At 65.4% G+C, this 23,397-nt stretch overlaps 1 protein-coding gene across 2 annotated transcripts in view; it reads left to right on the forward strand.

Annotated features, from left to right (window-relative positions):
- DNMT3A (DNA methyltransferase 3 alpha) overlaps window positions 1-23,397 on the forward strand; it is a 46,259-nt gene that overhangs the window by 13,454 nt on the left and 9,408 nt on the right. The window contains exons 4-7 of one of the 2 annotated variants that reach the window (XM_063330812.1): window positions 6,429-6,699; window positions 11,120-11,166; window positions 12,135-12,281; window positions 23,101-23,313. In XM_063330812.1, coding sequence (XP_063186882.1) covers window positions 6,429-6,699; window positions 11,120-11,166; window positions 12,135-12,281; window positions 23,101-23,313 — 678 coding nt within the window. Of the gene's footprint in view, window positions 1-6,428; window positions 6,769-11,119; window positions 11,167-12,134; window positions 12,282-23,100; window positions 23,314-23,397 lie in introns of both variants that reach the window. The other variant, XM_063330811.1, reaches the window with a different exon arrangement.

Here is a 23,397-nt window from a genome sequence, read left to right on the forward strand (position 1 = left end):
AAGGCTCCGCGGAGACCTTCCAGCCCCTGCCAGTCCCTCAAGGGGCTCCAGGAAAGCTGGGGAGGGACTCTGGAGCAGGGAGGGGAGCCGTGGGACGAGGGGGAAGGGTTTTACACTGGAAGAGGGGAGATTGAGATGAGATATTGGGAAGAAATTCTTTGGTGTGAGGGGGGTGAGCCCCTGGCCCAGGTTGCCCAGAGAAGCTGTGGCTGCCCCATCCCTGGAGGGGTTCAAGGCCAGGTTGGACGGGGCTTGGAGCAACCTGGGCTGGTGGGAGGTGTCCCTGCCCAGGGCAGGGGGTGGCACTGGGTGGTCCTTAAAAGTCCCATCCCACCCAAACCATGTGATGATCCAATGACTTTGCTCTTGGGCAGCCATCTCACCGATGCTGCCAGCTCGCTCCAGGGCTGGATCCTGGCGCACCGTGGTGTCCCCTCAGCCTGTCCCACCGCTGTGGTGGGTGTCCAGGCCTCCCGGGGCTGCGGCATCCATCAGCCGGGCATGCTGAAGTTTATCCTTCAGCCTCTGTCACCCCACACGCGCCCTCACTCGTTGCCAGGAGCTCCCACACAGTGGCCTGGTGTGTTATGTCCACCCTCCTGATGGCAACGGTGCCATCAGTTGAGCCGTGCCCTCTCTGGGAACCGGGCTTTGCCGCCGTTCCCAACCAGGAAGCCATCCGGCACCAGGAGAGGCTCCCAGGCACCCTGGGACCGTCAGCGGTGGCTCGCATGTTCCCGGTGCATGGCTGTGCGGTGGCCCCTGCCCCGGTGTGTGCGTGTCCCCAGCACAAGTGACACCGCTGCGGTGTCCCCGGGTGGGAGCGGGGCCAGCTGGTCTCCGGCAGAGACTGCACGGTGGGAGCTCGGTGCAGTGGCAGGGCGTTCGGGAGCGGTGCTGCTCTGCGCTGGCATGGCTGTGGCTCCCCACCGGTGCTGCCGGGCACCCCGCCATGGTCCCCCCCGGCCCCCGACGCCCCCTCCTGCCCCGCCAGCCCCTTCCCCGCTGGCGGGTGGCGGGGCGGCCCGTGGCTCGCTCCAGCGCGCGAGCGAGCGAGCGGAGGAAGTGACTCTGCCAGCGAGCCGGGGCGGCCGGGGCGAGCAGGAAGCGCCCGACGCCGCGGCCGCCAGCGCGGTGAGCAGGCGCCTGCGCACGGGCAGCGGCAGCCGGACGGGGATGCACCATGGTAAGAGGCATGTCCGTCCCCCCCGACCCCGGCCCCCTTCTCAAGCAGCCCCGGGGCAAGGGGAGGGTGGTGGGCACCCCGGCAGCACCACGAGCGCCCCGGCTCACGCCAAGCTCGGTGTTGGCACCCGGCCACCACACGGTGCACCCTGGGACATGGAGTTTGCTGGCGAGGGGCAGGAGGGGTCCCTGCAGCTGGGCCCCCCAGCTCTGTGCCACCCTGGCGCCGCACCAGCCCCACGCCGCCGCCCCCGGCGCCCACGGAGAGCTGGGGGGGCCGGGGCAGGGGTGGGGGTGGGCAGCGGTGCGGGGAAGGTGCCGGTGGGCTGCTTGTCGCCGCAGAGACGGGGGGGCCCTGGGGTCCCGCAGAGCCCCCGCCACTGCCGGCTTCTTGCAAAGCCCCCGTGTGGGTGCCAGGGGGGAGGCGAGCATGGGGCGAGCGCGGGGCTGTGCGAGCTTGTAGGAAGGGAGCGTGGGGCACAGGATGCACCAGCTCGGCGGGGTGAGCGTGGGGCTGGGGAGGGCACAAGCTCACAGGGGCGAGCGTGGGGGTCCAGGGGGCACAAGCTCACAGGGGCGAGCGTGGGGGTCCAGGGGGCACAAGCTCGTGGAGGCGAGCGCAGGGCACCAGGAAACGGGTGCGGGTGCCACCTCCTCAGCTCCTGGCCCCGGCGGCACCGGAGGCATCGACGGCACCCAAAGGTGCCTGTCCTTAAGGCGTTCAGCCACCGGTGCTGCGGGAGGCCAGGATGGGCACCGCCGGCCTGTGGGCAGCGTATGGGCTCTCTGGGGGGGGACGGTGCCGGTGCCCACCTGGCTCGGCTGTGCCACACTGGCGATGGCCAGGCCCCGGCGATGGGGACCCTACCTGGGAGGGGACCCGGTGCCGCGGCAGCGGGGCTGAGCGGAGGCAGAGCCCACCCTGCCCCGGCTGCACCGCGCGTCCCGGCCGTGGCAGTGACGCGGCAGCACTTTCACTCTCCTTTGCCACGGAAACCGCCGCGCCGGGCTGCTCCTCTCGCTCTGACTCCGCTCCCACTGCCCCCTGCCATGGCCGTGCCATGCCGTGCCACGCGGCTCCCCCGGGGCTGGCGGCACGGCGGGGACCAGCGATGCCATCCCCAGCCCTGCCGGCGCGCTCGGCCTCGGCTGCCAGGCGGGCAGGCGCGGCGGGGCCCGGCGTGCCGGTGAGCGCTGGCGCAGACGGTCCTCCCCCGTGTCTCACGCTCGCGCACGCTCGCCGCTCTGTCGCGGCACTCGCGAGCCGGGGCCGGCTGCACGTTTCCTGCGGGTGCCGGCACCGCCGGTCACACATGCACACCCGCCGGTCGCACACGGGTGTGGTGGTGCCCGTCTGTCACACACGTGTGCACGTCACGGGCTGCGGCTGTGCCTGTCACACTCTGTCCCTCTCTCACGCTCGCCATGGGCCACGTTTGTGTGTGTCACGCTTGCACGTGGGGTCGTCACGGGGCCTGGCTCTGCCTGTCACCTGTACACACGCACACGCGTGTCGTGGTCCCCAGCTCTGCCTGTCACACACACACGTGCACGGCCGTCGCGGGCCCTGGCTCCGCCTGCCTTGCACAAGCGCGCACACGCACCAGCCGTCCCACGTCCCCGCTGCCCGCGGGGACGGGAGCGAGTGGGTCCCAACGCTGGCCCCGCTCCGCCGCGTTGCAGCACAGGCGAGCCGGGCAGGACGGGCTCCAGTGTCCCCTCCACGCTGGGGATGGCCTCGCCAACATGGGGACTGGGGCAGCTGGGTGACATCCTTGTCCTGAGGGTGCCACGGCACCGTGTCCTGGTCCTGAGGGTGTCATGGCCACGTGTTGTGCTCCTCTGGGTGTTGTGGCATCATGTCCTGGTCCTGAGGGTGTCATGGCCGCTTGTCCTGGTCCTGAAGGTGTCATGGCATTGTGTCCTGGTCCACATGGTGTCACCTCCGTTTGTCTTGGTCCTTGAGGGTGACACGGCGTTGTGTCCTGGTCCTAAGGGCATTGCGGTGGTGTGTCCTGGTCTTGGGGGTTTCATGGCCGCTTCTCCTGGTCCTGAAGGTGTCATGGCATTGCATCCAGGTCCTCATGGCGTCACCTCCATTTGACTTGGTCCTGAGGGTGACACGGCATTGTGTCCTAGGTCATAAGGGCATCATGGTGGTATGTCCTGGTCCTGAAGGTTTCATGGCCGTTTGTCCAGGTCCTGAAGCTGAGATGGCAGTGTATCCAGGTCCCCACAGTGTCATGTCCTTGTGTCTTGGTCCTGAAGGTGTCATGGTGTTGTGTCCTGGCCCTGAGGGTGTTCATTACAACATGACCTGCTCCTCAGGGTGTCATGGCAGTGAGTCCTGGTCCTGAGGGTGTCATGGAGGTGTGTCTTGGTCCTGAGGGTGTCTTGACCACTTGTCCTGGACCTGAAGCTGCTATGTGTTGTGTCCTGGTCCTGAGGGCACCATGGTCTTGTGTTCTGGTCCTGTGGGTGTCACGGCTCCACGTCCTGGTCCTCATGGTGTCACCTCCATTTGTCTTGGTCCTCAGGGTGTCATGGCAGTTTGTTCTGGTCATGAAGGCATTGTGTCCAGGTCCTCATGGTGTCACATCCTTGTGTCTTGGTCCTGAGGGTGCCGTGGATGTGTTGTCTGTTTCCTAAGGGTTTCATGGCCCTGTGTCCTGGTCCAGAGGATGTAATGGCAGCATGTCCTGTTCCTTAGGGTGTCATGACAGCGTGTCCTGGTCCTGAAGTTGCCATGACAGTGTATCCAGGTCCTCATGGTGTCGCCTACTTCTGTCCTGGTCCTGTGGGTATCATGTCCCTCTGTCTAGGTCCTGAAGATGCCGTGTCATTGTGTCATGGTCTTGAGGGTGCTATTGTAATGTGACCTGCTCCTGAGGGTGCTGTGGCAGTGTGTCCTTGTCCTGAGCGTGCCATGTGTTGTGGTCCTGAAGTTGCCATGGCATTTTGTCTTGGTCCTCGGGGTACCATGGCAGCATATCCTGGTCCTCAGGGTGACACAGCAGTGTGTCCTGGTCGTGAGGGTGTCACGTCCATGTGTCCTGGTCCTGAGGATGTCATGGCATTGTGTCCTGGTCCTGAAGGTGACACAGCAATATTTCCCTGGTCCTCAGCCTGTCACATCCATGTGTCCTCGTCCTGATGGTTTCGTGGCCATTTGTCCTGCCTGTGAAAGTGTCATGGCATTGCATCCTTCTCCTGAAGGTGCCATAGCAGTATGTACTGCTCCTCAGGGTGTCATTGCCTTGTGTCATTATCCTGAGGTTGTCATGGCGTTGTGCCCCGTTCCTGAGGATCTCATGGCAACGTGTCCTAGTCCTGAGGATGTCATGACGTTGTGTCTTGATTATGAGGGTGCTATGGCAACGTGTCCTGGTCCTCATGGTGCCATGGCTTTGTTTTCCTTATCCTAAGGACGTTATGGTTGTATGTCCTTGTCCCGAGGGTGTCATGACAGCATCTCCAGCTCCTGAGGGTTTCAAGGTGTTGTGTCCTGTTCCGGAGGGTGACATGATATTGTGTCCTGGTCCTGAGGGTGTCACGGTTGTGTGTCTCGGTCCTGAGGGTGCTGTGTCTGTGTGTCCTTGTCCTGAGGGTGTCAATACGGCATGTCCTGGACCTGAGGGTGTCATTGCAACATGAGCTGCCCCTGAGGGTGCCATGGCAGCAGTCCTGGGGTACCATGGCACCATGTCCTGGTCCTGAGGATGCGCCACCACGTCCTGGTCCTGGGGCTTTCATGACAGCATGACCTGATGCTGGGGGTATCATGTCTGTCTGTCCTGGTCCTGAAGGTGTCATGGCACTGTGTCCTGGTCCTGAGGGTGCCTTGGCCATTTGTCCTGGTCCTGAAGGTGTCACAACCACTTGTGCTGGTCCTGAGGGTGTTCTGGCTTTGTATCCTGAACTTGAAGGTGCCACGATGGGGTGTCCAGGCCCTGAGGGTGTCGTGGCAGTGTTCCTGGTACTGGTGGTGTCGTGTCCATGTGTCTGTCCTGAGGGTGCCACTGCAACATGTCCTGGTCCTGAGGATGTTGTCACAGTGTCTCCTGGTCCTGAGAGTGCCGTGGAAGTGTGTCCTAGTGCTGAAGGTGCCGTGGCCATGTGTCCTGGTCCTGAGGGTGTCATGGCAGCATGTCCAGTGTCCTGAGGGTGCCATGGCCACATATACTGGTCCTGAGGGATTCAGAGCAGTGCATCATCGTCCTGAAGGTGCCATGGCCATGTGTCCTGGTCCTGAGGGAGTCACAGCAGCGTGTCATGGTCCTGAGGGTGCCATGGCAGCATGCCTCAGGCCTTTATGGTGCCATGGCCTTCTCTCCTGGTCCTGAGGTATCCATGGCAGAGTGTCGTGCTCCAGGAGGTGTCGTGGCTGTGTGTCCCAGTCATGAGGGTGCCATGGCAAAATGTCTTTGTCCTTTTGTCCTATGGCAGGGTGTCCTGTCCTAAGGGTGTTGTGCCACTGTGTCCTGGTCCTGAGGATGCCATGGCAATGTGTCCTACTCCGGAAGATGTCCCAGCAGCATGTCCTGTTCCTGAGGGTCCCATGGCAATGTGTCATGGTCCTGAGGGTGTCATGTCTGTCTGTCCCGGTCCTGAGGGTGCCATGGCAAAATGTCTTGGTCCTTTTGTCCCATGGCAGGGTGTCCTGGTCGTGACAGTGCCATGGCAGCACGTCCTCATCCTGAGGGTTTCTGACGATGTCACATCTATAGATCCTGGTTCTGTGGGTGCCATGGCACTGTGTGGTGGTCCTCATGGTGTCGTGACATGTCCACGTCCGGAGGCTTCCATGGCCACGTGTCCTGGTCCTGAGGGTGCCGTTGTAGCCCCGTCCCGCGGCACTGTGCCAGCCCCTGCAGGCAGCAGCACCCCGGGGTGCCTGAGGTGCAGGAGGTGGAACTTGGTCTTTTTGGCGTCATGTGCTTTTGTCCCCAGATTGTCACCGCGTCGTGGAGCCGTGTCTCTGGGGGTATGGGCTGTGGTCCCGGGGACACCCTTCGTGCTGTGACGTCTGCGGTGGGGAATTGGGGTCAGGGCCAGGGGAGACAGGGACGGGGAAAGGGACTGGATGGGTCTGGCCACCATGAGGTGGGGCAAGGGCTCCTGTCGTGGTGTCTGGTGGCGGTGGCCAGTGGGATGTGGGTTGGGGGCACGGGTTGGGGTGTGAGTGGGGCCGTGCTCCCCCCGCCAGCGCCCATCGCAGCTCCTTTCCCTCTCCTTCTCCACAGGTGGAGAGCAGTGACACCCCCAAAGACATCGCGGCCGTCCCCAAGTGCCCCCCGCCCTGCCCGGAGGCCAGCCCTGCCGAGCCGCTGCCCAACGGGGACGTGGAAGGGGACGGTGCCCAGTGGAAGGGCGCGGAGGAGGGCGGCGCGAGCCCCAAGGGCGGGCGGCCCGAGGAGGACGAGACGGAGAGCCTGCCGGACGGCGAGACGGGCCGGGCGCTGGAGAACGGCCGCTGCACCCCCAAGGAGGGCCTGGACGCCCCGGCCGATGAGGGTGAGCTGGCCCCTTCCGACCCCCAGAAGAAACGCGGGAGGAGGAAACTCCTGGAGGCCGCAGAGAAAAGTAAGACCTTGGCGTTGAGGGCTCCCCGCTGCGGGGCTGCGGCTCTGCCCGCGACCCCCCCGGCGCCCGCCGCACCCCTCCGGGGACCCCCGGCCCCCATCGCCCTGCCCGGCATGCCGTCCCCGGGAGGGCTCCGGGCTGGGGAGCGCTGCCGGAGGAGGAGGAGGAGGAGGAGGAGGAAGGGCTGAGCGGGGTTTGGGGTGGGGGCAGCAGATCAGAACCGGGGGAGTGGGGGGGGGGCTGCCCTCGCATGCTCGGCCCGTTGCACTGCCATTCCCGACGGGCTCCACTCCCCCAGGTCGGTCCTCATCCCACCGGTGCCCCGCGGCACAAGCGTGCCCCTGCCTGCCCCGCGGCGTGCCCACCACCGCCGGCGCTCCTGCCGCTTCACCCGGCAGCCCTGCGTGTGCCGGGGACAGAGCGGGCGGCGTGTGTGCGGTGCGGTCCCGGCGCTGAGGAGGTGCCAGCTGCGGTGCCGGTGCTGCTCCGGGCATCGCGGGCAGCAAGTGAGGCAGGGACTCGGCGCCCGGCACCAGCGCGGCAGAGAGGGTCCCGGGGGTCCCGGTGGGCACCGAGCCGGGCACGAGGCAGCAGCGGGTCCTCGTGCAATGACAGCAAATGGTGTCCTGGGCTGCGTTAGGAGCGTTGGCCACTGGGTGAGGTGGCCACCACGGCAGTGCTGGGTCCAGTGCCGGGCTCCCCAGTCCAGGAGGGACACGGAGGGACCGGAGAGAGCCCAGCGAGGGGCCGCCAGGGCACGGGGGGACTGGAGGGTCCCTGCCGCGGGGGGAGGCTGAAGGGGCTGGGGCTGCTCAGCCCGGGGCCGGCTGGGGGGTGGATCCATGCGGATAAATCCCTGCAGGGAGGTGCCGAGGGGACGCAGCCAGGCTCCCCCAGGGGTGCTCGGTGACCGGACCAGGGGCCACGGGCACACACTGGCCCCCGGGAGGGTCCCTGCAGACCCCGGCACTGCGGGTACAGGGCACCCACTCACGCCAGCCCCGTGCGCTGCCCAGCCGTGCCGTGCCCCTGTCGGGGCAGGGGTGAGCCCCCACGGTGCCGTGGGCACCACATGCTGCCGGGGTGCCCACAGGGACCAGGACCCCGGGGCTGTGCAGGGACTGTCCCTGGCAGAGCTGCCGCTCACCGGGACAGGCTTTTCCCCCCCCAGCACCTTCCATGGACAGGGATGCTCTCAGCCAGGAGCGGCTCCGCTCCGGAAGGGGTGCCGAGCTCCAGCACAGGCCACGGGGGAGCCCAGCACTGGCCCTGGCGGCCCCTCAGGCACACACTGGCCTGTGGCCCCGCTGCCACCATCCCTCTGGGACAGGACATGCCCAGCAGTGGGATGGAGCAGCTCGGACCAGCCGTGAGCCAAGATGGGTCCATGCTGTCACCAGGGTAGGGGACAGACAGTGGGCAGAGAGGGGACACGGAGCTGAGGTGTCACAGCACGGGCACTACGGGGCACTGGGGAGCAGAAGGAGGGTGAGAAGGAGCGGAGTCAGGCTCTGCTCACAGGGGCTTCTCCACCCGGATCATCACAGGGACCCGCTGCAGCCGTGCGGAGCGAGGGATGGGGCTGGGAGCAGCTGGGCTGGGCTGGAGCTGGGAGAGACTGGGATGGAGCTTGGAGAGGCTGGGATGGATGATGCAGAGCTGGGATGGAGCTGGGAGAGGCTGGACTGGGATGATGCAAGACTGGGATGGAGCTGGGAGAGGCTGGGATGGATGATGCAGGGCTGGGATGGAGCTGGGAGAGGCTGGACTGGGATGATGCAGGGCTGGGATGGAGCTGGGAGAGGCTGGGATGGACGCTGCAGGACTGGGATGGAGCTGGGAGAGGCTGGGATGGATGATGCAGGGCTGGGATGGAGCTGGGAGAGGCTGGGATGGATGATGCAGGGCTGGGATGGAGCTGGGAGAGGCTGGGATGGATGATGCAGGGCTGGGATGGAGCTGGGAGAGGCAGGGCTGGACGCTGCAGGGCTGGGATGGAGCTGGGAGAGGCTGGGATGGATGATGCAGGACTGGGATGGAGCTGGGAGAGGCTGGGATGGATGATGCAGGACTGGGATGGAGCTGGGAGAGGCTGGGATGGATGATGCAGGGCTGGGATGGAGCTGGGAGAGGCTGGACTGGGATGATGCAGGGCTGGGATGGAGCTGGGAGAGGCTGGGATGGATGATGCAGGACTGGGATGGAGCTGGGAGAGGCTGGGATGGATGATGCAGGGCTGGGATGGAGCTGGGAGAGGCTGGGATGGATGATGCAGGGCTGGGATGGAGCTGGGAGAGGCTGGGATGGATGATGCAGGGCTGGGATGGAGCTGGGAGAGGCTGGGATGGATGGTGCAGGGCTGGGATGGAGCTGGGAGAGGCAGGGCTGGACGCTGCAGGGCTGGGATGGAGACAGCGCTGCAGATGCTGCTGCAGTCACGAGGCACGGAGCAGGCAGCTGATGGCAGGGAGACGCCATCGCTGGCGGCGCGGTACAGCGGGTCGGGGGGAGTTTGCCGTGCCGTGTGCCGCGGTCCGGCGTGGGTCATGGCGCAGCCCCAGCGCCAGGCTGGCCGTGCCAGCCCAAGGGAGCTGGACCAGACGGGCCGGGCCAGCGCCAGCCAGCGCGGCACATCCCCATGCGGGAACCGGTGCAGAGTGGGGTGGAGACAGCCCCGGGGTGCCGTGCCGCCGGCCGCCGTGTGCGGCAGAGCTCTGGATTACGAGGCCGGCGGCAGCAGGGAACACCAGGAACATGAGCACGGTGCCGTGAGCGTGGGTGCCGTGAGCGTGGGTGCCACGAGCAGGTCGGGCTCCACCTTCCAGCCCCGGGCTGGCGCTCAGCGCTTTCCCCTCGGCGTTGCCGAGCCCACCCTCCCGCGGCGTGGCCTGTCTGCGCAGCCCATGTGCATGGTGCTCATCCCCCTCCTCTCACCGCGCCGGGCAGGCGCTTTTCCATCATCCGGAGCCTCTTCTGCTGCTGCTCCTTGGTCCTTTGGCTCCGGCGGGTGCGGGGGCTCTCCCGGGCCGCCCTCACCCCCTCACCCCGCGCTCCTGCCTCCCTCGCTGCTCCCCCCTCCTCGCACCCTGCCTTCTCACCTCCCGCCGCCCCTCGGACGTGGCACGGGGACGAGGACCTGCTCGTCCAGCGCTGCCCAGCCACGACCTACCGGCCGCCGCATCAGCTCTGCGCCCCTTCGCTGTCCCCCCAGTCCCGTCCCTGCCGAAACCCCTGCAGGGGGAAGCCCTCGGGTGGGATCCTGCCGTCGGCACAGCCGGCCGGCAGAGAGCACGAGGCGCGGTGCTGCCGCGGGTGCCGGGATGGGCAGGAGCCCTGTGGGGTCTTTGCCGAGCCCCAGCCGTGCCGGGAGTGATGGGGATGCTCCGGCGGGGAGCTGCAGCTGCGGTGCTGCCGTGGCCTGTTGCAGGAAGGCGCTGCGGCAGCCCTGGCACCGGTGATGGCCCGGCACTGAGCTCTGTGCCCCCCGGCACAGCAGGCAGGGCGGCAGAGGGGTTGTGGGGGGACGCCGGCTGCATGTCCCCAGCCTGGTCTGTGCGCCCCAGTTGGACCAGTCCCAGTGTTGCTGGACCCAGTGACAGAGGGGACCAGCATCCCAGAACAGGCCAGGTCCCCTCTCCTGTGCCTCAGTTTCCCCAGCTGAGGTCCCCGTGCCTGTGGGCAGGACAGGTTGCACCCCCAGGGGACGCACACACCCCTACCCCCCACATAAAGCCAGAGAGCTCCTGTCCCCCAGTGTCCTGCTGTGTCTCCCACTGTCCCCAGTGTCCCCTGCTGTCCCCCGGCGCTCAGAGCAGGGCTCTCAGCCGCTCCCCCGCTCGGGCATCGCTGCTGCTGGGGCAGGGGCTGGGCACCATGGGGGTCGGGTCCCCTGTGCCGAGGGACAGCCCGGGTGTCACACAGGGTGTCCGGGGGAGGGGACAGTGGCTGCAGCACAGCCCGAGGACACGGGGGACCTGCAGCAAAGCGGGGTGGGTGTTGAGGGGCTCGGGGTGCACGGAGGTTTGGAACCCCCGAAATGGTTGGGGTCATTTCTGGCCGCTTTCCCGGCAGCAGCTCAGCACGTACCTGCTCCGCGCGCTTCCCTGGCCCGGACCCCCGGACCCCCAGGTCCCCCCAGACCCCCCGAACACCGAGACCCCCCCGGCCGGGCTGTGGGGAGGGGGCACGGGAGCATCCGGCTCACATCCCGGCTTCGGCATCCCCTGGGGAGCACGGCGGTGATGGGCACCCGTCCCCGGGCTGGGGGGGTCCCGGGTGGGCCCCCGTCTCCCTCCCTGCCCCACGGCACCGAGCGGCCCCCACTGACGGCTCCTCTCTGCTCTGTGTGCAGGTAAGGAAGAGAAGGAAGAAAACAACTTCGACACCCTGAAAATGGAGGCAAGTATGCACCCGGGCGCCCCCCGGCCAGCACGGTGCCCCCAGTGCCCGCGGGAGCCGGCACCCCCCGTCCTGCGGTGCTGGCGGCCGTGGGGAGCTGCCGGGACGGGGTCCTGGGTTCCTGCGCCCCGGCACACCTGGGCTCTGGGCGGCACCGAGCCGTGGCCGGGCGGCGAAGCCCCCGCCATCTGTCACTGCCCCCGGCACCCGGCCTGCCCGGGCTGAGCCCCCCCCGCACCGGGCAGAGCGCGGCGGCTGCGGCAGAGCCCGCGGTGCCCCGGTGCAGATGTGGCCAGAGCGTGTGTGTGTGCACGCACGTGTGTGTGAATGTGTGTGTGCGCACGTGTGTGTGCATGTGTGCACATTGTGTGTGTGCACGAGTGTGCGTGCACGTTTGTGTGTGTGTGTCTGTGTGTGTGTGTGCGCACGTGTGTGCATGTGTGTTTACATGTGTGTGTGCATGTGTCTGTGTGTGTACGTGTGTGCACACGTGTGTGTTTACATGTGTGCATGTGTGTGTGTGTGTCTGTGCAGGCATTTGTATGTGTCTGTACGTGTGTGCACTTGACTGTAGGTGTGTGCACTTGACTGCAGGTGTGTGCATGTGTGTGTAAGTGTGTGCGTGTGTGTACATGTGTGTGCACATGTCTGTGTGTGTGTGCATGTGTGTGCGTGTATATGTGCCCATGTGTGTGTGCGTGTGCACGTGTGAGTGTACCTGTGCGTGCACGTGTATGTATGTGTGTGTGCACATGAGCACGTGTGTGTGCGTGTGTGTGTGCGTGTGTGTGCCCCGTCCGTCAGGCCCCATGCCCATCTCCCCCGTCCCCCCGCCTGCGCACGCCGTGTGCCACCTCCACCTCCGCCGCGTGTCCCCCACGCCCTGCCTGTCGCGGGTGACGGCTCCCGCCGCGCTGCCGTCCCCGCCGCGCTGCCGGCGTCCTTCAGCGCGCTCTCTCCCGGCGCAGGGCTCCCGCGGGCGGCTGCGCGGCGGGCTGGGCTGGGAGTCGAGCCTGCGGCAGCGGCCGATGCAGCGGCACACCTTCCAGGCCGGAGACCCCTACTACATCAGCAAGAGGAAGCGGGACGAGTGGCTGGCGCGCTGGAAGCGGGAGGTGAGGCCCCGCGCGCCGCGGCTGGCGGGGGACGCCGCGGTGACACCGGGACGGGGCGGGCTGCGCGGTGCCGCCTGGGACAAGCCCTGGCCATCCCCAAGGTTGCCACGGCTAATTGCAGCATCACTACTGAGCGTGGGCGAGACGCGGGGTGCCGGGTGCCGGCGGTGCCGGGGTGACCGGCATGGTGCCGGGGGCTCCGTTTCCTTCTCATGCCTGGTTCCCCCGCCTTGAGGCCACTGTAAGCCGGCGGCCAGTGGCCCGCTGTGTGCAGCCACCGGTGTGGCAACGCGGGGCCCTTCCTCCTCCCACGGGATGTGCCGGGATGTGCCGTTCCCCTGGTTTCCCAGGGAACCAGCACGTGCCGTGACGCAGCCGGATCAGGCCAAGCCGAGGGCAGCAGCGGAGGCTGGGGGTGGTGGGACCCCGGCGAAGAGGGGTGCCGTGGGGCAGGGGCTCGGCAGGCGCCCCGGGGGTCCCATCCCCACCATTGTGTCCCCCCTCTCACCCCCTTCTCCGCGTCATTCCCGCTGCCAGTGGGTCTCCCTGGCAACAGGTCCCCCCTCGCGCCATCACCGAGCTATTTATAGCCCGCGCTGCCGGGCACCGTCACGCTGGCACCGTGCAGGGACGGGGGGAGGCTGGCACCGCCGCGGCGTCCTGCGGGGCATGGCTGGCATGGCACGGCCCTCCCCACGGGGCGCAGGGCATGGTGGGCATGGCCACAATGTCCCCACGGGGCACACGGCATGGCCAAGGCATCCCCACGGGGCACAGGGTGTGGCTAGCATGGCCACGATGTCCCTATGGGGCACAGGGCATGGCTGGTATGGCCACAGTGTCTCCATGGGGCACAGGGCATGGTTAGCATAGCCATGATGTCCCCATGGGGCACAGGGCATGGCCAGGGCATCCCCGTGGGGCACAAGCATGGCTGGCCAAGCCACAATGTCCCCATGGGGCACAGGGCATGGCTGGCACAGCCATGATGTCCCCATGGGGCACAGGGGGAGGCTGGCATGGCCACGATGTCCCCATGGGGCACAGGGGAGGCTGGCACAGCCTGGGGGTGTCCCTGCAGGGCACAGCAATGTCAAGTCACAGCCACGATGTCCCCATGGGGCACAGGGCACGGCTGGCATGGCCATGATGTCCCCACGGCTGGCACGGCCGGGTGGCTGTGCCAGGAGATCTGTGGATCGTCTCCTCCCGGGGTGGCCGGCACGGGCACAGGGGTCTGGCAGCGGGGGGCACAGGGGGTGACTGCTGGTGACAGAGGGGTCTGTGTGGCGCTGGCGTGGGCAGAGGGTCCCGCCGGCCCGGCCGGGCACCGCTGGGGGGCTGCGTGCCTGGAAGGGGGCCGCCGAACACGTGGTGGTGGCCGGGGTTTGGTGCCCCTGCCCGGCACAGGGGGCACCAGCGGTGCCGGCGTTTGCCCGCAGAGCCACGGATGGGCCCCGTGCAGGGGACTCCAGCCATGGGCCGGCGGCGGGTGCCCCCGCAGTGCCCGCCGTGCCACACCAAGTGACGATTCTTCTCCCCCCACCCCGGCTTCCCCCGGCAGAAGGAGCGCAGAGGGGGTCGGGCAGCATCGCTCTCAGGCAGGAATAATTGGGAAAACTGCTGAAGAAACGCCATTCCCGGGGAGTCCCTGTCCCCAGACAATGGCGGGTGGCGCCCCCCCAATTCCTTGATTTTTCTAACAAGAATCAGTGTTTCCTTTTCGCTACGGGGGGGGTCCCAGCTCAGCCGCAGGTCCCGAGCCCCCCGCCCCGATGCCAGCTGCCCGCGCGCTGCGTGTGCCCGGCACCGATTGTCACTTGCGGTGGTGTCAGCGACGCCGTCCCCTGGGACAGGACATGCCACCCACAGCCCCGCTGGCTTGGGGGAAGGGGCCACCTTGCCCCTTCCCTCCCTCGGGTGAGCCCCCCCCGTGCCGGATGTGGTGCCAGCTGTGCCAGGTGCGGTGCTGGCCATATCCCAAGGGGGTTTGTCCCAGCAGCTTGGTTGGGGTCACCAGCCCCACTGTGGTGGGGACAGGGACGAGCTGGCCCCCTCCAGCCTTCCCTCCTCTTCCTCACCACCCCCCCCCCAGCCTCCAAGGGCCATCGCTGCCCATCACCAGCCCCCGGGTGCAGCCGGAGCAGTAACGTCCCGTCCATGCTGGGACACCCTCGGCTGGGCCCTGGCTCCGGCTGAGCACCACTAACCCTGCTGGGATGGGATGGGGTGGGATGGGATGGGATGGGGCAGAGGGTGGAGAGGGGCTGAAGGTGGAGATGGGAATGGGATGGGGATGGGGCAGGGACAGGGAATGGAGATGGAGATGGAGATGGAGATGGAGATGGAGATGGAGATGGGATGAAGATGGAGATGGAGATGGGGATGGGGATGGAGATGGGGATGGGGATGGGGATGGAGATGGAGACGGGGAGTAACAGGTGATAGTACAAGAGGAAACGGCCTCAAGTTGCGCCAGGGGAGGTTTAGGATGGATATTGGGAACAATTTCCTCCTGGAAAGGGTTGTGAAGCATTGGAAGAGGCTGCCCAGGGCAGTGGTGGAGTCGCCATCCCTGGAGGGATTGAAAAGCCGGGCAGACGCGGTGCTGAGGGACGTGGGGTAGTGGTGGCCTTGGCAGGGTTGGGTTGATGGTTGGACTCGATGATCTGAAAGGTCTCTTCCAACTGAGACAATTCTACGGTTCTATGATTCTATGGAGATGGGGATGGAGATGGGGATGGGAATGCAGGTGCAGATGGAGATGGAGATGGGGCAGAGGTTGGAGATGGAGATGCGGTTGGGATGGAAATGGGGGTGGGGAAGGGACAAGGACAGGGAATTGAGATGGGGATGGGACAGGGGCTGGGGGTGGGATGGAGATGGAGATGGGGGTGGGGATGGGGTTAGGGCAAGGACAAGGACAGGGGGCAGGGGGTGGGGGTTGTGGCCCGAGGGCAGGGGCGGGTGATGGCCGCGCTGATCTCTGGCTAACGACCGCCGATGGGACATTTCCTGCCTCTCCGGGACAAAGCGGGGCCACCCCCGCGGCCGCCACCGCCCCGGGGACCAGAGCACCCCAGTGCCGGGAGGGACAGCCATCCCCCCCCTTGTCCCTTTGTCCCTGCTGGGGGGCAGCCCCACACCGAGGGAGGGTGGTGGTGACAGCCATCCGCCCCATTGTCCCTCTGCTCTGCAACACAAAGGGGACACGGAGCCCAGGAGCCACCGCTCTGAGCTGGGGGATTCCCCGCACCAGTGGCCATACTGGGCTGAACTGGGTGATGTGGCCCCAGACCAGGGTCTGTACTGGGCTGAACCGGGTGATGTGGTCCTAGATCTGTGTCTGTACTGGTCGATGTGGCCCCAGACCAGTGTTCGGACTGGGCTGAGCTGGATTATATGGTCCCAGAGCAAGGTCTGTACTGGACCATACTGTGAGACTTGGCCCCAGAGCAGTGTCTGTACTGGCCTGAATTGGGTGATGTGGTCACAGAGTCGCAGAATGGTTTGGGTGGGAAGGGACCTTAAAGCCCCCCCAGTGGCACCCCCTGCCCTGGGCAGGGACACCTCCCACCAGCCCAGGTTGCTCCAAGCCCCGGCCAACCTGGCCTTGAACCCCTCCAGGGATGGGGCAGCCACAGCTTCTCTGGGCAACCTGAGCCAGGGGCTCACCCCCCTCACACCAAAGAATTTCTTCCCAATAGCTCATCCCAATCTCCCCTCTTCCAGTGTAAAACCCTTCCCCCTCGTCCCACGGCTCCCCTCCCTGCTCCAGAGTCCCTCCCCAGCTTTCCTGGAGCCCCTTGAGGGACTGGCAGGGGCTGGAAGGTCTCCGCGGAGCCTTCTCTTCTCCAGGCTGAACCCCCCCAGCTCTCTCAGCCTGTCCTCCCAGCAGAGGGGCTCCAGCCCTTTCATCATCTTTGTGGCCCTCCACTGGACCTGCTCCAACAGGTCCATGTCCTTCTTGTGGTGAGGACTCCAGAGCTGGACGCAGTGCTCCAGGTGGGGTCTCACCAGAGCGGAGCAGAGGGGCAGAATCACCTCCCTCGCCCTGCTGCCCACGCTTCTTTCAATGCAGCCCAGGCTGCGGTTGGCTCTCTGGTCCCAGCACTGACCCCTGAGGAACGCCACTCGTCACTGGTTTTCATGTGGACATTGAGCCATTGACTGCAACCCTTTGAGTGTGGCCATCTAGCCAGTTCCTTACCCACCGAGTGGTCCATCCATCACATCCATGCTTTTCCAATTTAGAGACCAGGATGTCATGCGGGACAGTGTTGAATGCTTTGCATAAGTGCAGGTAGATGGTGTCGGTTGCTCATAGAAGGCCACCAAATTCGTCAGGCACCGTTTGCCTTTGGTGAAGCCATGTTGGCTGTCACCGATCACCTCCTTATTTTTCATGTGCCTTAGCAGAGTTTCCAGGAGGATCTGCTCCATGACCTTGCCAGGCACAGAGGTGAGACTGACCGGTCTGTAGTTCCTCATGTCTTCCTTTTTTCCCTTTTTGAAAATGGGGGTTCTGTTTCCCCTTTTCCAATCAGCGGGAACTTCACCAGCCTGCCTCGACTTTTCAAATATAGTGGAAAGTGGCTTGGCGACTTCATCTGCCATCTCCCTCAGGACCCGTGGATGGATTTCATCCGGTCCCATGGACTTACGCACCTTCATGTTCCTCAGATGGTCCCGAACCTGATCCTCTCCTACAGTGGGTGGTTCTTCATTCTTGTAGCCCCTGCCTTTGCATCCTGCAACTTGGGTGGTGTGGTTGGAGCCCTTGCCGGTGAAGGCCAAGGCGAAAAAGTCATTCAGCACCTCAGCCTTCTCCATACCCTGGGTGACCAGGTCTCCTGTCTCCTTCCTGAGAAGGCCCACGTCTTCCCTTGACTTGCCTTTACCCCTGACGTACTTATAGAAGTTTTTTCTTGTTATCCTTGGTGCCCCTAGCCAGATTTAATTCCGTCTGGGCTTTAGCTTGCCTAATCTGGTTTCTGGTCGCTCAGACAGTTTCTCTGTATTCCACCCAGTCAACCCATCCTTGCTTCCACCCTCCGTAGGCCTCCTTTTTGCCCTTGAGCTCATCCAGGAGCTCTTTGTTAATCCACGCAGGCCTCCTGGCATTTTTGCCTGACTTCTTCATTCTTGGGATGCACCGCTCCTGTGCTTGGAGGAGGTGATCCTTGAAGAGCAACCAGCTCTCCTGCTCCCCTCTCCCCTCCAGTGCTTTTTCCCATGTTACCCTGCCAAGCAGGTCCCTCAAGAGGCCAAAGTCTGCTCTCTTGAAGTCCAGGTAGTGAGCTTGCTGCACGCTCTCCTCGCTGCCCAAAGGATCTTGAATTCCACCGTTTCATGATCACTGCAGCCGAGGCTACCCTTGAGCTTGACACTCGCCACCAGCCCCTCCTTGTTGGTAAGGACAAGGTCCGCCATAGTTCCTCTCCTTGTTGGCTCCCCTACCATTTGAAGAAGAAAGTTGGCATCGACACATTCCAAGAACTTCCTGGATTTCTTGTGCCCCACTGCGTTGTCCTTCCAACAGATACTGGGGTGGTTGAAGTCGCCCATGATGACCAGGGTCTGTGAACATGATGCTGCTCCTATCTGTCTATGGAGGGCCTCATCCGCTCTGTTGTCCTGGTCAGGTGGCCTGTCGCAGACCCCTACTGTAATGTCCCCTGCCCCTGCATTCCCTTTAATCTTGACCCATAAGTTCTCTGTTGGGTCTTCATCCATGCCCACGTGGAGCTCCATGGACTCCAGCTGTTCACTGACAGAGAGGGCAACATCCCTTCCTCATCTTCCCAGCCTGTCCTTCCTGAAGAGTCAGTATCCATCCATTCCAACGCTCCAATCATAAGAGCCATCCCACCACGTCTCTGTGATGCCAACGAGATCGTAGCCCTGGCGGTGCGCGCACATCTCCAACTCCTCTTGCTTATTTCCCATGCCGCGTGCAGTCGCGTAAAGGCTCTTCAGCTGGGCGCCTGGTGAAGCTGTCTCCCTGGCTGGAGCGGTTGCTTTTCCTTCCTGCTGCTCTTCAGGTGGTCTTCCTCTGGGGTGTTTTATCTGTGACTCCCCGGCTCCTCCCTCCTCAGGAGCCCCTGGCTCGTCCCCGTAAGACTTCGAGTGTGCTGCAGCGTACCCAGCACGTCTCGGAGCAACAGGTTGAGGGCCTTCACTAGTGAGCCACCCCTCAGACCTTGGAGCATCGTCCCTCGGCTTGTCACGAGCAAGCCGTGTGGCATCCCCCTCTCCCAACAAGCCTACTTTAAAGCCCGGTCAACGAGCCCTGCTAGCTCACGAGCAAAGACCCGCTTCCCCCTTTCACAGAGATGAGCCCCGTTCGATGCCAACAAGCCTGGTGCCGCGTAGGCCATCCCGTTGTCGAAAAACCCAAAACTGCTGCGGTGACACCAGCCGTGGAGCCGGGTGCTGATAGATTGCGCACGTCTGTTCCTTACAGCGTCCCTGCCTGTAACTGGGAGAACAGAACGGACACCCTGCGCCCCAGACCGCCTTATTAACCTTCCCAAGGCCCTGGAGTCTCTCTGGACTGCTCTTGGGCCACGTGTTGCCACCTCGTCACCACCCCCGTGAAAGAGCAGCAGCGGGCAGTAGCCCGAGGGCTGAACCAGGCGGGGAATTTTCGAGTGACGTCCCTGACCCGGGCGCCGGGGAGGCAGCGTACCTCCCTGTCCAGAGGGTCTGCCCGGCACGTCGGGCCGTCTCTTCCCCGCAGAAGGGAGTCTCCTGCTACTGCAACTCGCCTCTTCTTCCTGGCAGAGGCAGTTTTTAAACTGGGGGTAGGCCTTGCTGCTCCCGGCATCTCTTCTGGTGTGGCCAAGCCATCTTCCATGCCATCCGTGGGTCGGCCTACCCCCCCAAGACCCTCACACCTGTTGTGCAGGGGCACCTGGCCAGGGGCTGTGGGCAAGGAGGGGCTTCGCTTGCCTCCCCTGGTAGGGACTAGCCTCCGTTCACTGGCCTCTCTTTGTCACTGCCTTTGGTCTGGCAGGGGAGGGACCAGATCTCCTTCAGCTCGGGGTTCTTTTGGTGGCTCTTCTGGTCCCAGACCTTGTCTGAGCTGGGCCGAACTGGGTGATGTGGCCCCAGAGCAGTGTCTGTACTGGTCTGAACTGGTGAAGGAACTGGCTAGATGGCCGCACTCAAAGGGTTGCAGTCAATGGCGCAATGTCCACATGGAAGCCCATGACGAGTGGCATTCCTCAGGGGTCAGTGCTGGGACCAGTGCTGTTTAACGTCTTTGTCAGCGACATGGACAGTGAGATCAGGTGCACCCTCAGCAAGTTTGTCGACGACACCAAGCTCTGCAGGGCAGTCGACACGCTGGAGGGAAGTGATGCCATCCAGAGGGACCTTGACAGGCTGGAGAGGTGGGCCCATGCCAACCTCATGAAGTTCAACCAGGCCAAGTGCAAGGTCCTGCACCTGGGTTGGGGCAATCCCAAGCACAAATACAGGTTGGGTGGAGAATGGATGGAGAGCAGCCCTGAGGAGAAGGACTTGGGGGTGCTGGTGGACAAGAAGCTCAACATGAGCAGGCAATGGGCGCTTGCAGCCCAGAGAGCCAACCGCATCTTGGGCTGCATTAAAAGAAGCGTGGGCAGCAGGGCGAGGGAGGTGATTCTGCCCCTCTGCTCCGCTCTGGTGAGACCCCACCTGGAGTACTGCGTCCAGCTCTGGAGCCCTCACCACAAGAAGGACATGGACCTGTTGGAGCGGGGCCAGAGGAGGCCCCGGAGATGCTGGGAGGGCTGGAGCCCCTCTGCTGGGAGGACAGGCTGAGAGAGCTGGGGGGGTTCAGCCTGGAGAAGAGAAGGCTCCGCGGAGACCTTCCAGCCCCTGCCAGTCCCTCAAGGGGCTCCAGGAAAGCTGGGGAGGGACTCTGGAGCAGGGAGGGGAGCCGTGGGACGAGGGGGAAGGGTTTTACACTGGAAGAGGGGAGATTTGGATGAGCTATTGGGAAGAAATTCTTTGGTGTGAGGGGGGTGAGCCCCTGGCCCAGGTTGCCCAGAGAAGCTGTGGCTGCCCCATCCCTGGAGGGGTTCAAGGCCAGGTTGGCCGGGGCTTGGAGCAACCTGGGCTGGTGGGAGGTGTCCCTGCCCAGGGCAGGGGGTGGCACTGGGGGGGCTTTAAGGTCCCTTCCCACCCAAACCATTCCGTGATTCTGTGGGTGATGTGGCCCCAGAACAGTGTCTGTACTGGTCTGAACTGGGTGATGTGGTCACAGAGCAGTGCCTGTACTGGGCTGAACTGGGTTATATGGTTCCAGACCAGTGTCCAGACTAGGCTGAACTGGATGATGTGGCCCCAGAACAGTGTCTGTACTGGTCTGAACTGGGTGATGTGGTCACAGAGCAGTGCCTGTACTGGGCTGAACTGGGTTATATGGTTCCAGACCAGTGTCCAGACTAGGCTGAACTGGATGATGTGGCCCCAGAACAGTGTCCATAGTGGTCTGAGCTGGGTGATGTGGTCATAAACCAGTGTCCATACTGGGCCATACTGGATGATGTGGTCCCTGACCAGTGCCTATACTGGGCTGAACTGGTGATGTGGCCCCAAACCTGCGTCCGTACTGGGCTGAACTGGGTGACGTGGCCCCAGAGCAGCATCCACACTGGGCCGAACTGCGTGATGTGGTCCCTGACCAGTGTCAGTACTGGGCTGAACTGGTGCAGGGGTGGGTGCCAGCCGGACCCGTGTGCACGGGGGAGCCGGCCGCCGGGAGGTGGGGGCCCGGGCCCCGGGGCGGATTCCTGCCGTGCCGGGCGCGGCCCCCCGGGGCGCCGCCGCCCCCCCCCCCCCACCATCCCCCCGTCCCGCTCCGCTGCACAAAGGCCGGGGGGGCCGCGGCCCGGGGGGACAAAAGGCGGCGGGAGGGCCCGGCCCAGCCCGGATCGCGGGCCGGTGAGGACCGGGAGGAAGGGGCCGCGGGGACACCGGAGCCGAGACGAGCGGGACCGGGCCACGGGCCACGGTGAGAGCCGGCCCCTGCCGAGCGGGGCCGAACTGAGCCGAACGGGGCCGAGAGGAGCCGAACCGGGGTAGCCGAGCTGAGCCTATCCGAACTTAGCCGAGCCCAGCGGAGCCGAACTGAGCCGAACCCAGCCGAGTCGAGCAGAGCCGAAGGCAGCCGAAAGGAGCCGAGCCGGCCCGACCCGAGCGGAGCCGGACTGAGCCGAGTGGAGCCGAACTCAGCCGAGTTACCGACCCGGACCGACCCGAGAGAGGCCGGACCGACCCGAGTTGCCGAGCCGGGCCGGGCCGAGCTGCGACGACCCGACTGGTTGCCGAGGCGAGTTGCCGACCCGGGTTGCCGGTCCGGTTCGAGGCGCCGGGAAGGAGGTGGCGGGGGGGGGATCCGGTGTGTCCCCCCCGTCGCCGCGCGGCCCCTCCCCGCCCAGCCAACCAGCCGGGCCGGGAGGCACCATGTGACCCGGGATCCCAGACAAAGAACCGACGGGCCTGGCCCCGACCGACGGACCGGACCCGACCCCTCGGATCGGATCGGCTCAGTTCGGCACGGACCCGGACCGACTCGGTTCGACTCGGCTGGGTTCGGCTCCACTCGGCTCAGTTCGGCCCGGCTCGGCTCGGCTCGGCTCGGCCGGTCTCGGCAACTCGGCTCAGTTCGGACCGGCCCGTCGCGGCGCCCAGCCCGCATGGGTAGGTGGCCACCAAGGGGAGGGCGGCTCTGCTCAGTTCTTCTGGGTTCGGCTCAGTTCGTCTGGGTTCGGCTTAGTTCGGTAGGGTTCGGCTCAGTTCGGTGTGATTCGGCTTAGTTCGGTAGGGTTCGGCTCAGTTCGTTTGGGTTCGGCTTAGTTCGGCTCGGCTCGGCTCAGTGCATATGGGCTCGTTTCAGTTCGGTGGCGTTCGGTTCAGTTCGTTTGGGTTCGGCTCGGCTCGCGTCAGTTCGGCTCAGTTCGTTTGGGCTCGGCTGAGTTCGACTTAGTTCAGCTCGGCTCGGCTCAGTTCGGCCCGGCCCGGCCATGGCCGTCCAACACGCTTGTCCCGGTGACAGCGGGTGCCCGGGCCGGGGAGGCCCGCGGGGCTGGGGGTGCCCGGGATAGGGGGCACCGGGACACCCGGAGGGGGTGACACGGGGGCGCGGGGTGTCCCGGGGGGGTGTCCCGGGACAGAGGCGGGGGGGGGCGGGGAAGGATCCCCCAGGGGACAGGGCTGAGGGGCCGGGGGGGGGGGGCTCAGGCCTCCCCAGGGGACAGGGGGGACAGGGCCCCCCAGGGGACCGGCCCTGGGGGTTGGGGGTGCAGGGCTTTATGCTTTGGAAGAGGCAGGAGGGGTGCGGGGGGGTCGGGGACGGGGACCCCGGGCGGGCAGCGAGGTTGGGGTGCTGGGGGCCGGGGGGGGGATGTGACATGATGTGCGGGGCTGGAGCCGTGGTTGCTCTGGCATCGCTGGGGCCAGGCTGTGTCCTGGGGGAGCCAGGCTGGGAGGCGGGGGGGACATCCAGGGACAGCCCCCTGTGGGGGGGCCGCCATCTCCCCACCTCCCAGCAGCTTTGCAGGTGCTCCCTGAGCCATCCGCTGCCGACTACAGAGGGAAACTGAGGCACGGGGGCGAAGGGGAGACGCCCAAGCTGCCCTTGGAGGAGGGGTGTCCACGCTACCCAGGGAGGCTGTGCAATAGCACCCACTGCCGGGGGGGGGGGGCTGCCCTGGGGGGCTGCCAGGGCCATGGCAGGGTCTGGGTGGTGCCACCCCCCGCCAGCAGCACCGTGGCTACCTCTTGGGGTGCAGCCATGACCGGTGTGTGTGTGTGTCACCCCCCCCAGGCGGAGAAGAAGGCGAAGGTGATCGCCGTGATGAACGTGGTGGAGGAGACGCCGCGGGCCGAGCCCCAGAAGGAGGAGGAGGCCAGCCCCCCCGCCTCGCAGCAGCCCACCGACCCCGCCTCGCCCAACGTGGCCACCACGCCTGAGCCTGTGGTGGCCGACGCCGTCGACAAGAACACCTCCAAGTCAGCCGACGACGAGCCCGAGTACGAGGTGAGGGCAAGAGCTGGATGGGGAACGGGGGGGGTTTGCAGGGCTGCTGACCCCAGGGCCACCCGCCCGCGGGCACCCTGACAC

The sequence above is a fragment of the Chroicocephalus ridibundus genome, chromosome 3 (assembly GCF_963924245.1).
Source record: "Chroicocephalus ridibundus chromosome 3, bChrRid1.1, whole genome shotgun sequence".
In the NCBI taxonomy this organism is placed as follows: Eukaryota; Metazoa; Chordata; class Aves; order Charadriiformes; family Laridae; genus Chroicocephalus; species Chroicocephalus ridibundus.